The 13,859-nt window shown below is 39.6% G+C and overlaps 1 protein-coding gene across 1 annotated transcript in view; it reads right to left on the reverse strand.

The window, feature by feature from the left end:
• The window catches only part of RALYL (RALY RNA binding protein like), a 211,744-nt gene that overhangs the window by 78,714 nt on the left and 119,171 nt on the right, over positions 1-13,859 (reverse strand). Inside the window, exon 2 of the mRNA XM_050891900.1 lies at positions 5,771-5,846. Within this exon, the coding sequence (XP_050747857.1) occupies positions 5,771-5,846 (76 nt within the window). The remainder of the gene's footprint in view (positions 1-5,770; positions 5,847-13,859) is intronic.

The following is a 13,859-nucleotide window of genomic DNA, read 5'->3' on the forward strand; positions in this document are numbered from 1 at the left end:
GTTTGTCTTCGGTAAACAAACTAGTTTTCTCAGAATGCAGACTCAGATGTGATCTGGGACAATTTGCTCCCAACTCCCTCCAAGTTGTACCAGTACCACTGCACTAGTTTTGGCTCCCCATGTCCCACATGGTCTCCAGCAGGTCCCCACCACCACCTCACGCAGCAGGGCCTGCAGTAGCCGCATTCATTTTCATGCCACTAAAATTCCCACCATTCTGTTAGCCTGTAGCACAGTCTTTTCGTTATTTCAAGAGACTCAAAAATAGGTGCTCCCCCTGTTCTTCTCAAATCCCCTCATCTTTGTTACTGCTAGAAGGGTGCCAGAGAAGACTTTGAGACGACTTCCATGACGACAGCTGTACAGAAGGGACATGGTGAGTCTGTCCTGAGGCCAGGCAAGCCAGAGGCAGTGTGTGCACAGTGGCTCTGCTCTGCCTGGCTTGGGGCTCGGGCCTGCTCCTGGAGCAACTGGGGATGGAGCCATTAGCGATCTCCAGAGTTAAGAACTGTTAACTGTTAATAGCCTCATCCTGTTTTAATAACCCCAGCAAAGACCTCCGAAATGGATAAAAAGCTTTCAGACATGTATTTAAAACCTCATATAACATGGTGGTGGACTGAAATGAACAATAAAGAGTTAAAATATTCTTTTATGATGTAGAGAAACAGAATGCCGGTCCATCAGAGTATTTGCTGTTGATTATACTTTAGTATGTTGGGGCATATGCTGACACAGAACTGCTTTAGTGAAATACTGATCAAAACACCACTAAATTAAAAAGACAAAGTGTGATCCTTTATTTTACCACAACAATGCTCCCAAAGAGTGCTTTAACATATTTGTGTCAGCACCTTTAATCTTTACCTTATGTTTCAACAATATGAAGATTAGCCAGTAAAATTAACTTCTGCTTGAGGCTAGACCCAAATAACAAGATGTAAAATAATTTTACGATGCAGATTTGTCAGGCATTTGGTTTTCTGCCGAAGTGCTGTGCTAAAAAAGGAAATTCACAAAAATTTTGAACCTTCTGGGATTTAGGTCCCTCCTAACATACTGAACAGCAATGCAAATCAGGAGGAATGCTGCTGGAGCTAACAGCTATGTTAGATTTAAGCTGATTCCTGAGCACTACCCTAAGCATATCTGTAGTTGTTCAATGAGTACACCTAAAGTTAACAATGTGTTTAGCAGCTTTCTGAAGCAAAGCCTAAACCTTTCTGTTCTCCAAGTATTTTTAAGGCCTAATCCAAAAAGGAAATTCTTTTATTATGGATTGAGTGGCCTCGCAATGACATTGACCCACTCCCACAGCACTCTAACTCTGTCTCTGCATGCCTAGACAATGTCTCTATATATCTCCCAGGCCACCTGTTGCTACTTCCACCTTTTCATGCCTCTTTTTTATGTTTTAATTTTTTCAGAAGCTCCTTGTTCATCTCTGCAGGCCACCTGCTACCTTTGCTTGATTTCTTGTTCATCAGAATGAACCGTTCTTGAACTTGGAGGAGGTGATACTTGGAAATCAGCCAGCTCTCCTGGGCTCCTCTTTTCTCTGGGACAGTGTCCGATGGGATTATTCCAAGCAGTGCAAGTCTGCTCTCCAGCAGTCAAGGGTTGTGATCAATGGGATTTTCACCTGGTAGGAATTAGTGTATTAAATTACATTTATGAGAGCAGAAGAAGAAGTGGAAGCAAATTCTAGTCCTGTGAATGGCAAAACTTTTTGCTGACTTCATTAGGTCCATGATGCCTTTTAAATTCTCTGTATCACTTTTAATTGCGGCCTTTTTTTCTATGAACTGTACCAGGAATGCTAGCATCAAAAAGATGTGAAAAGAAGAAGTATGAGTGGAATAATAAACTGGAGAACAAAAGAGAGTCTGGATATGTGAATGACTGCATGTATATGTTGAAGAAGAAATGATATACGCTTATCTGTCTTGCATGTAGTTATTCCTATAGCTGAAAAAAAATGATGTCTCACATTTAGGCTCATGTTAAATTTCACATAGGTGAGATCAAATGAGATTATTTCCACAGAGATTATAAAACTATAAAGGATAAAAAAAAGAATGTATATCCTGAACTGAGGCATGACTGAGTATTCTTATACCATTCCAGGCAAAAGTGGATCTAATGACTTGGACACGTAAGCAAATTACATGGGTATAACACATTGTAGACATCGGTTGCTCTGTATTAATTACTCATGTGCATATCCAGCTATAAATATGATGCAGATTTCTCTTCAGAGATGCAGAGTACTTTGAACAAGTTTGAAGCCTCAAGCACTTCACAATAAATAAAATCATGCAACCCTGTGCAGCCCTTCTGCTTGCTTAACTTAAAACTGTTCTTAAATTTGTCTCAAATATCCAAAAATACTCTTTAAAAATCTATAACGAAGGAGACTGAACAAACAATAGTTGTTATCTTTAATACTATGTTGTACACAATCACTGTTTTTCCATTGGATGTCTACCTTAGGACAGGTTCTTCTAGCCAAGTTTCCTAAACACGCTTATGAAAACTCCACATGTGGCAAGTGTCAAAGCTTGTTTAAATGACCATATAGCACATCTACTGTTTCCTCTTTATCCACTAAATCGTCTATCTTGTCAGAGAAGGAAATTATATTGCTTCAACATAATTTGCTCCCTGTGCAAAATTATCCTCTAGCTGTTGATAAATTGTTTAATAATTTGTTCTAGTACATTTCTAGGAATCATAGCTGGGCTGACCTGATAATTTTGTGGGTCCTTCTCTTCCTAAAAATAATTATAACAACTGCCCATACCCACTGGTTTTCTACCTTACGTGACCTCCGTAAGTTTTGGAAAACAGTCACTAATAGTCCACACACAGCTTCAGCTAGTCCTTTAAACACTGTAGGGTGAATCTTGTCATACCATTTCGATTGAATTCACTTATTCAAATACTGGTTAGCCAATTCTTTCATTCCATACCCTCTGGTTAAAATTGATTTTCTTAAATAGCTGTCAACTAACCTCTTTTGCTAAAGCAAAAGAAGCCTTTTCTGTATCATCTACTATCTGCTCTCCTTTCCTGCTAAATAACAGCAGTATAAAAAAGCAGAGGAATTAGTTCAATGCCAATCTTTTTGTTGCCTTTTATACTGTTATGTGCCTTAGCCTTTCTGACATCCTGTTAGATGACTCTGCTGTTCTTTTCTACTAACTTCGAGTCATGGGGTTTTGATTCCACATTTTGTACAATTCCTTTTCACTTTTCAGGATGTTAAAGAAACTTGATGCTGCCATATTATTCCTTTATTCTACTTCTTCTGCTTCAGGAGAATTTTCTGTTGTACCTTAAGCACAGTCAATGCAAGATTTTCTGCACTCCTTTTGTCCCTAAAATTTCTTTCCAAGATATCCTACTTACCAGTTCTCTGAGCTCATTGAAGTCTGTCCTTTCTGAAATCCATTATCCTATTTCTACTGCTCTCGGTCCTCCCTTTTCACAGTGAATATTTTGTGATAACCAAATTTTTAAGCAATGTCTCTCTTAGTCAAAATCAAATCTAACGTAACCCCTTCCCTCTTAACTTTCTCCATCTTGTGTCCTGGCCCTGGCCAGCAGTTAAGCACCCACACAGTCACTATCTCACTCCCCTACCGTTGTCTCCTATCTGGAGGAAGGAGAGAATAGGAAGAGCGAAAGTGAAGAAGCCTCATGGGTTGAGATAAATGCAGTGCAATAAGGGAGGGAAGGACGGAAAAAAACAAGTGATGCAAAGGCAATTACTTTCCACCTCCAACAAGCAGCCCAGGCAGTCTCCAAGCAACAGCTACTTTGGAAGGAAAAACCTCCCCAGTTTTTATTTCTGAGCATGATGTTATATGATATAGAATGCCACTTTGGCCAGTTTGGGTCAGCTGTCTCAGCTGTATTCCTTCCCAACTTATTGTCCACCCCCAGTCTATTTATTGGGAAGGCAGAATAGGAAAAAGAGAAAGCCTTGAGGCTGTACAAACACTGTTCATCAACAGCCAAAACATTGGTGTGTTTTAGTAACAAATCCAAAACATGGCACCATATGGGTTCCTATGAAGAAAGTTAACTCCATCCCAGCCAGACCCAGTGCAATGTTTTGAAATAAGTAAATGTTCTCAATGTTGTCAAGAACTTTATAAGGCATTGCTTTCCTCACATATTATTATGCTAACAGATACTGAGATAATGAAAATTCTCCATTACCATCAGATAAAGGCTTCTGCTAGTTGCTCAAAAGAGCCTCTCATAATCTTCTAGAGAAGTAGTCTGTACTAGATCCATGAAAGGACATAATCTAAGATCTTTTTTCTCTTTAAAGTTCCCTCAGAACTTTCCACAGGTCTCTCTCTTATCCTTGTCTTGTCTGTAGAACAAGTATTCGTGAGAAACCATTCAGAAGCTCAGAGGTGGAAGTGCGTATAAATGGCAGAAACCACAGAACACCTTCAGCAATCTTTTGAAATACTGACACAGGAACACAGTAGACCATGGCTGCCAGTAAAACCTACAGAGTTTAACAGCTTGCAGTTGAGAGTAATGATAAAACAGGGGTTCTCTTCTCCGAAAATAATATTTCTATCACTTAGCTAAGGGCAACTATATGATAAAACTTCACATTACTATTATGTAGCATGCAGGCTCAGATCTAAAATGCTCCTGGCTGTCTCATTCTGAGATCCCACCCTTGAATTTCCATCTGAAGCTTTCAGACCAGACCAGGCTTGAAAAAGTCCTGCTCGTGTGTCTGATTTCACCACTCAGCTGTTGGTCTCAGAGCCAGTCTATCTACATTTCAGCCACAGTAGAAATCAGCCCTGACTCCTTTCATGGATCTAGAGCATAAATTCTGTAGTACTTTTATGAGAAGTGAGGTTTATTGAGCAGAAATACATGTGTGCATGTTTGCCTGTCAATCTCCCTAACAATCTGTAATGCTTCACTAAGCTTAATTGATTTTGAAAAAAAGGTGGGGGTTTCTTCAATTTTGTACAAGCTATATGAAAAAAGGCAGCTGGGAATAGGAGAAAGACACTATCAGTGCCCTCCTGAACACCCGAGGAAGAAGTCCAGTCTTGTTAGAAGTTGGTTCTCACCCTTGACACAAAAATCAGTGAGAAACCAGTTCTGTTGCTCTGAAATTATTAGTTATTTCACTGATCCCTGGAAATAAAAAAGTCACAAGAACAAGGCCATGGCCAAACAATAAGGTATTTTCACTAAGAAATAAAATTCTCATCCAACTGATTTAGTTTTATGTGTTCTTCTGAAAGCCTGTATTATCATTTAAATATCTGAAGTATTTTATTTTTTTACAGCAAACAGAAACTCTGGTGTTTGTTTCCAACCAAAAGAGGGGCATTATGTGCATATAGTGATCATTGCATCTAAGTATCATTCAGGAATTTTGTTTGCTGGGCTTACTCCTAGTTAGCGTAAGTCAGTTTTTTAAGACAGGCAACATAAGACAGTCTTTATCTCTGGAAGTTAGAACATTTTGCTCTGGAATGAGTCAACAGATACATGTAGTGTCAGACGCTACAATACTGGCTCTTTTACTCACATTCAAAACATTTCGGTGTGTACAGGTTCTTGATTATATTTTGTATGAACATCAAAGAGTGAATGGAAAAAAATTCCTTTGTCTCGTTCATGGGCTACACAGTGACATTGGTAGATATGTTTCAGGTTACCGTAATTTTGCTAATAAAAACTGAATTGTAGTAAGTTAAGATGAAATCTCACTTACCTGTAAAGTGCTGAAAGTGGCCGCTTGTTGCCAGGTTTTGGTCTGTATGGTTTTGGTTCTCCTGCCATGTTGATATCTGAAAGCAAACATTTGATATTAGTAAGCCAAACGTCTGTAAGTTAGAGTGAGTTTGCAAAGGTGCCTTCAAGACACTGAAAATGAGTAACAAACAGTGAAAATGGACAGTATACCTAAAACATCTATCTAGTTTTTACCACTTCTGAATTGATGCTATAAAACTTTCCTAAAAATTCTTACTGTAATGCATGAGCATTTTAGGCAAAATGTCAGTTATTGGTAACACAGAGAAATGACATTTTTTAAACATACATGAGTTTCCACTCATGAAGCTGAAGCCAATAATGTATTTCTATTACAGAAGGAGATTGGAATGGTAACTTAGATGTTGAGACAAACTATGATCTCAAGTCAAATTCTGTTGTGGAGGACTATAATGGTTCTGAAGAGTTCCCCTTTAGGATCTAGAGAAATGCACACTGATCTTTAACTGCCACATCACTATCCACTCAAAGAGAGACTTTTCAAAAACAAATAAGAGAGTATCTATTTCCTACCCCAAATACATCTTTTTTTTTTTTTTTTTTTTTTGGTTCTGAGTATAGAAACGCATTGGCTTTAAAAATTGTATGGAGAAAGAGAAAATCTGTTTTTGCACATGCTTTATCTTAGGCAGGTTCTTATAATTCTCAACAACACCAGAAATCTTGTGCACACTTTTTAAAAGTTCACTTACATTATGCCTGTGTATTTATCCTTGAAATTTAAAAATACGTCAAGCTTATATAGACATTAGTCATGCTGGTTCTCAAATTACTCTCTTCTTCTGAATCATACTCAAAGACATACCAGGAAATACATGTCCATCATTTTGATTGCTTGTAACAATTACCATGGAGAAAGAAGCACAGACCCTTCTATGGAGAATACCTTACTTGAGCTTAGGACACTGTCTATATAAACACAAATCTATATTAAAAAGCTCCCTCCCTCCGATTGAATGTTGCAAAGTCGACATTGCAACAACTCACATAGATAAAGTAAAACTTCTGATTAGGAAACAAAAGCCATGCTATCTGAGTGATGCTGCAGCTAAATCTCTCCTCAGTTTCACTAATATGCAAAAGAGTAACATTCAACAAAATCATCGGAGTTATTTCAGTGTAAAATTGCTGTGACAGAACAACATATCCTGTTTACCATGGAATCACCTGGTGATCACAACTTTCAAGGAAGCACATGTTCTTGGTAAAGTCTATGCTTAACCTGAAATTGAGTGTGGTGAAGGGAAAAGAGAAGTAGAAAGTTGAGGTGTAGAATGAGGAAGCATTACTGCCCAGCGCAGTGATGCTAAAAGCCCAGACATTTTTATTTAAGCTATTCTTGATGTCAAAAGCTGCAGTAAAAGCCTGAGACTTGTTGATTGGATACTTTTATTTCACAGAAAGTGGAAAAAATAATCCATCTGACTTTTTTTAACAATCAGAAACATTGAAAATGTGTGTCCCTCAGCTTTTTTGACAGAAAGGATTTTTCCATTGGAAATTTCATGCTTCAAACATTTTAAAGAATTTTAAACATATTTTCCATTTAAATTTGATATTTTGAGCTAAAACAACATTTACTTAAAATTATACAAGGTCCTGAAATGAAAAATTTTTGTGTAGAACTCTTTCATATATAATATACTTTTTGGTAAAATTTTCTCCATATAAAGCATTTTGGAATTAAATCTGATTGTAGTTCCTCTTGTAGGAGCTATATTACTCTTAAATCATAGTTTTCCATAAAATATTAAATTTCTTGTTTTACTTATCTCTCTGAAGTTGGATTAATATTGGAGACAGTTTTCATACCTCCTTGAAATGCTTTCCTGCCCTTAATTTTAAACAATTGTGTAATTATATATATATTAATCTTCCTCTTCCATGGTTGTTAAAAATTCAGCTATGATTCCCTTATTTAAAGAATTATAAATTCTACTAATGTTGACCCAACAAAGTAAACGTCAAGCATTTCTGAAAGCCACTAAGGAATTTTGACAGCTGTGCTGCATTTCCATTGGCTCCTGGAAATAACAGCATTGGAACAAAATTTTTATCCTGTGACCTTTACGATAATTAGACCTTTCCACACTATTTTAATATGTCAGCTTTAAGGTCATTGACTGTATTCACTTTCACCTTCTCCTACTACAACTAGGTCAGATTTTAGGAAAAAATGTATAATTGTAATCTGTTCTTGGGAAATACCTGAGGCTGTGGGATTCATCTTGTGTTGCGTTTGTGTGGCAGGGGGTTGTGTAGCGGGGGAGGGGCTACAGGGGTGGCTCCTGTGAGAAGCTGCTAGAAGCTTCCTCGGCTGCAAGATGGACCCACCGCTGCCCAAGGCCGAGCCCATCAGCGACGGTGGTAGTGCCTCTGTGATAGCATATTTAAGAAGGGGAAAAAGACTGCTGAAAAAGAAGAGAAGAAGAGGAGCTACAGTGAAGAGAGGAGTGGGATGTGAGAGAATCAACCATGCAGACACCGAGGTCAGTGAAGAAGGAGAGGGAGGAGGTGCGCCGGAGCAGAGATTCCCCTGCAGCCCCTGGTGAGACGGCAGGCTGTCCCCCTGCAGCCCATGGAGGGTTAATGGTGGAGCAGAGATTCCCCTGCAGCCCATGAAGGACCCCACGGTGGAGCCGGTGGCTCGGCCCAGAGAAAGCCGTGACTCCGTGGGAAAGCCCACGCTGGAGCAGTTCGTGGAGGACTGCAGCCCACGGAAAGGACTCATGTTGGAGAAGTTTGTGGAGGGCTGACCCCCATGAGAGGGACCCCACCCTGGAGCAGAGGAAGAGTGTGAGGAGCGGCAGAGACAATGTGGGATGAACGGACCGCAACCCCCAGTCCTGCCCCCCTGTGCCACTCGGGGGAAGAGGTAGAGGTATCGGGAGCAAAGCTGAGCCCGGGAAGAAAGGAAGGGTGGGGGGAAGGTGTGTTTTTAAGATAAGGTTCTATTTCTCATTATTCTACTCTGATTTTATTGGTAAAAAATTAAATCAATTTCTTTTCCCCCAAATCAAGTCTGTTTTGCCTGTGGCCATAATTGGTGAGTGATCCCTCCCTGTCCTTGTCTCGACCCACGAGCCTTTTGTTGTATTTTCTTTTCCTCATCCTGCCGTGAGGGAGGAGTGAGCAAGCGGCTGTCTGGTGCTTTGTTGCCGGCTGGGCCTAAACCGCGACACATCTTCACATATTTTTCATATTTCTCATCTGCTCCTCTTTCAGAGCTACAGCCAAGGTCACTATTCTTAGGCATATGAACATTAATGGACTTTAAAAACTTTCTCATATCCTTCTGGGACAGATCAATACTATCTTGATGGTTATTCTTGTAGACCTACATTTGCAGCTGTACAACACCCACTTTTAACAAAGAAGTAGTGTAGAAGATTAAGGGCTGTTTGTTATGTGTTCCCTTTATTTTAATCAAATACTGTCAGAAAGGTAACGCTGTAAGAAAACAAAGCTGAAAAGCTGTTCAGAATCAGTTAAGAGTCCCTCACACTTAAATCTCTAAATGTACTAGCAGAAAACAGTGAACTATGTTATACAGACAGTAATAGCCAAAATTTCTCTTTAACACAGGAAATAGTTCATAGAAAAGCTGTGCACATGGGGCTTTTCTGTTAATATGAAAGTGATTGAATAGCTCTGCAACTCCCTAAGCACCTTCTAGTAAGTTAAGAATGGATGTAGGAAATGGTTTGAAAAGTTAGAACAGATTTTCACCCCATTATTTTTCAGCACTATCTACTCCAACCTCAATTTTCTAACTAAGATTAGAAGTGAACTTGTCAACATTTCACAGGATAGATTATTTCTAGCCCAACTGGAAATCTTGTGAGATAACTTGTTCTCTTGCTTCATCCATCGTTAGTTTCACTGCAGACATTTATGTCTACTAGGTCATAAACTGTGTGTCAAATAAATTTGTTGGCTGCAGCACAGAGATTTACCTGTGCTAATGATTTCACCCCAAGGAATGCAGAGAGGTATCACTCCTTATGCTGTAAAATTAGCTACTACACTTGTACATGAATATGAACCAGACAACTTGACAAAGGACACAAACATTCACATTGCTTCTATGTGGGAACGGAGCAGCTCAGGGACTCTCACATTATTTTCTCTGCTCATATACTATAAATGTTCACTTAGACATCAACTTCAAGATAAATTCAACACTGAAATTCAAAATATTAAGGAATCACTATGAATAGAAAGGTGACTGTGCAGACAACAGCACATAGTAGTGCAGCAGCTTGCTCTCTCTGTTCTTTCAAAATCAAATGAGATTACTTTATTTAAAGAAACTCATCTTCAGTTCTATCTATTCCTGTTAGCAGAGCAGTGGTTAGTTAAGGTATGAGATCTAGATTTCATTCAAGGTTTTGTGTCATCAGCAGAATATATCTAATTTCAAACATGGTATTTTTGTTTCTAATTATACTGAAAAGTGCCTAGCAATTAATGAGAAAAAAAATTGCCTTTAAAAAAAAGAATATGCAAACCATTTAGAGAGACCAGTGATTGTATTCAGTGGCTACATAAATTTGTCTGAAAGAGCAACCCAACACAGCATGATCTACCTTTCTCCTGTCACTGCTTCCCACCACTGCCTGCCTACCTCCTCTAGGCAGTAGAGTAATGACCAAGGAGACTCTGGTGCATGAGCCTCCCATTTTTGGAGAGGCAATATCAGCTAGCTTTGAGGCTTTGCTCATAGTTTCGCTGGCAAAGCAATCTGAGAATCTGGTCCTGAAGACAACAGTTGCCTTTAAACAAGCTTTGTAACTGTAAGCAATGATACCTAAGGATTATTCATGCTCCAGAAGTATTTCAGTACTTCTCAGTACTCTGCCCTTCAGACACTTTAAAAAGTTTTATTGAAAAAAAACCCAACCAAACCCAAACCCAATCAATCATTTTGGTTCACAACAACAAATGTCATAAACTAGAAGCTTCAATAAGCTCTAGCTCAACCCATGAAAACTGGGACTTTGAGGCTTTCTGCTGCAAATCCAGGACCTGTTTCTCAGGCTATATTTATACTATAAAATTGAATAGTGCCCTTCCCAGGCTCTGGTACTCAGTTATCCCTTGTATTAAATTGTTAGAGTGGTTTCTGGCATGAATTTTAGCCCCAGTTAATAAGTACTCTCCCATGCAACTTCTAGACATAGGTGGAGAATTGACATGAACTAGGGACTATAGTTGATTGGCATTTTAGTTGTGGCCACTCTGCTTTGCAGAGTGAAAGAGAATAGTTCCAAGTACCTGTAATTAATTATTACTGATGTGGCTTCTGAGTGTGGGCTCCATGTCAGAAAGACTGGGAACCAAGACCTGGAGCTAAGAAAACTCTAAGGGCCTCGGTAGCTCAACAGCCAATTTTCTAAGACATGTTTCATCAGATGTTCTTCCACCCATTCTTGTGAATGGTTGTAGAAACTGAGACATTCCTTGAAAAATCCCACGGTTGTTTGACTTAAAATTTTGGATGAAAAAGGGTGTCATTGTGTACTTCCAGACCAGCTCTGCTTTAGACCAACCTTTAATGGAAGAAATGGTAATTAAAATTAATGTACAGAGAAAGAATTCACACAATGAATGTACAATCTGTATCCAGACAGATATATGGATATAGGGAGATCAGAATGCATTTTCTCCTTTTTCAGATGACCCAAAGTATATGGGACAGAAGAGAAAGACCAAGAGGTAGGTGCAATTTAGAGAAAGCCTCCAGTCATGTGATTTATAGCATAAGTGAACACCAGCAAAGCTAATCTATCTTTCTTTTATACTCTTCCATCTACCAGTCTTATAAATCTCCCTGCTGCATACTAAAGGAATTTTAATGAAGTTATATGACATTTTTTACATCATAGACTTCCTTTTTTCTTTATATTTTACATTAATTACATGTCATCTCTTCCCTTTTCCCTGTCTCTAGCATGTGAAAAAAGTGGAGAGGCAAGGACAGTTCTCAGTTCTGTTCAATTCTGTGCCCAAATTGCACAACTGCAAAGAAGAAACTTCCCAGAAAATTGAACACAAACTCAAATTAACTTTCATGGCTAGTAAAATATTAAATGAAGTTCTGGGTCACACATTTTCCTTTTCCATAATGGCATTAAAAATAATTCGCTTGTGGGGCTCTCAGCTGCATTTGGATTTTCTCTTAGCATTGTAGTAATTGGAAGCCTTTTTTTGTATGAAGATGACAGCTATTGTTAATGCTTCATACAGAAAGAGCTGCTTGTTGAACAGTATATGAAATTGCTTTGTTCAACCATCTCTTCTTTCATTAAATACTGCTAAAATGAAATGAGGCTATAGGATTATATAAGCTATCATTCTTAACACCATTCAGTAACAGAAGTGTCAGGCATTGTCTTGCCAGAGAGTCTCTTTCCGTTTCCCAGGGAACTGGGTTGGTTTGAGGACAGATGACAGCTAAAAGGGGAAATCCTGTCCTGTCTATACACCCGTCACAAACTGTTTCTTCAGGATCCTGGAGACAGAGGTCTCTCCCTTAACTGCTGAACAGATGCTGATGTGCTTCACAGCTGACACGGAGCATTGGCCTGCCTTGTTTTTTGTCTGCTTGCTGCCATCCCTGCACCTCCCGCCCCAAGTGATGGCACAGTCACTGGGCAGACCTTCCTGGCCCTGTTGTGTGTGTGACCAGCAGTGGTCCATATCATGCCCAGGGAGAGGCATCACTTCTGCCTGGGGAAGGGGAGAATGCTAATTTGTGGCCTCTTGAAGACTGCCCGTGGATTCCACTGTGATTGCAGAGTTTGTGGCCAAGACCTCACAAACTGCTTCTGTGCTGGTGCTTGAATCCTTGCAGATCAAGTACTTTGATGTGGCAGGATTCACGCTGGGAGAAGGCTGGAGTACTGGGCTGCAGGGGAAGGGACACCACAGAGAAAAAGGCGTGTCTTGTGAAGGGCTTCCTATGGGAAAGAAGCCCTGTTGCTGGCAATCCTCCCCACTCCTCCTCAGCACTGGGCTTGTGGGTTCCTCTACAGGAAGATCCACACTGCTGTTTTGCAGGTGCAAGAGGTTCAGACTCAGCTACAAGGGACTACATGGCCATAGCCGCTTATCTGCACACCAGCTGTAAGAGCTGTGGGAGTTTGGGTGTTAACTGTGGAAACCTCTAGTTCGGTTTGTGCCATGGCAGCCATGAAGCTGGCTGTCATATGAGCACTTCACCCCACCAGAGCCAAACTATAGATGCAGGCAAATATAGTCTTCCTGTAAGAAGATCCTTTTAATTTAATCAAGTTTTCAGCTGCTCTGTTTCCCACCCAGAGAACAAGATTTCTACATGCCAAGTACTTGTTTAACACATGGACCGGCCAATTCTGCACATGCAGAAGATTAACATTGCCATGAGGATATAGGAAAGCAATGGAAAAGTACATCAGGAACTTTCTGCTATCTTCAGGAAAAAAAGACAACTGTGTTAATGTAAGTTTAGCCAGCCAAAAAAAAAAAGTTCAAGCAGGGACTCATATGATCCCAATCCCTGCTCACACTGTACCTTCTCATTGCTGCTATTAATGGGAAAGAGAACTGGTCCTTGAGTTACAGCTTTTTTCAGACACTGAGATGTGCAAGGAGCACTTTTCTTTCTTCACCTTCTCTTGATCGCAATAAAGATGCTGTTTACAAATAGAAAATAGAGCACCTGTCTTCCTTCAGATCAAGCACAGTCATTACAGGGCAGCAGCCAACAAACTCTCTGCTGCTTTTCTTTGGTAACAAAAGATAGTTATTACCATGAGAGTCAGACAAAGCTTAATGTTGACTAGATGTCTGAGTTTCTTAGCATTGCAATTAGCCTCAAGCAGCAACATTAAACAGTGTAGTGGGGATACAGTATGAAAGTCCCTCATCTACCTCTTTTGGATTTCAATGTGATTTATTCTAGGGAACATGCCCTGAACCTCAGTAATTTTCAACTCTTCCTCAAAATACATTTTTTTTCCTCTCTTCTAATACTTGGCTATTTT

This window comes from Gymnogyps californianus, chromosome 2 (genome assembly GCF_018139145.2).
Source record: "Gymnogyps californianus isolate 813 chromosome 2, ASM1813914v2, whole genome shotgun sequence".
In the NCBI taxonomy this organism is placed as follows: Eukaryota; Metazoa; Chordata; class Aves; order Accipitriformes; family Cathartidae; genus Gymnogyps; species Gymnogyps californianus.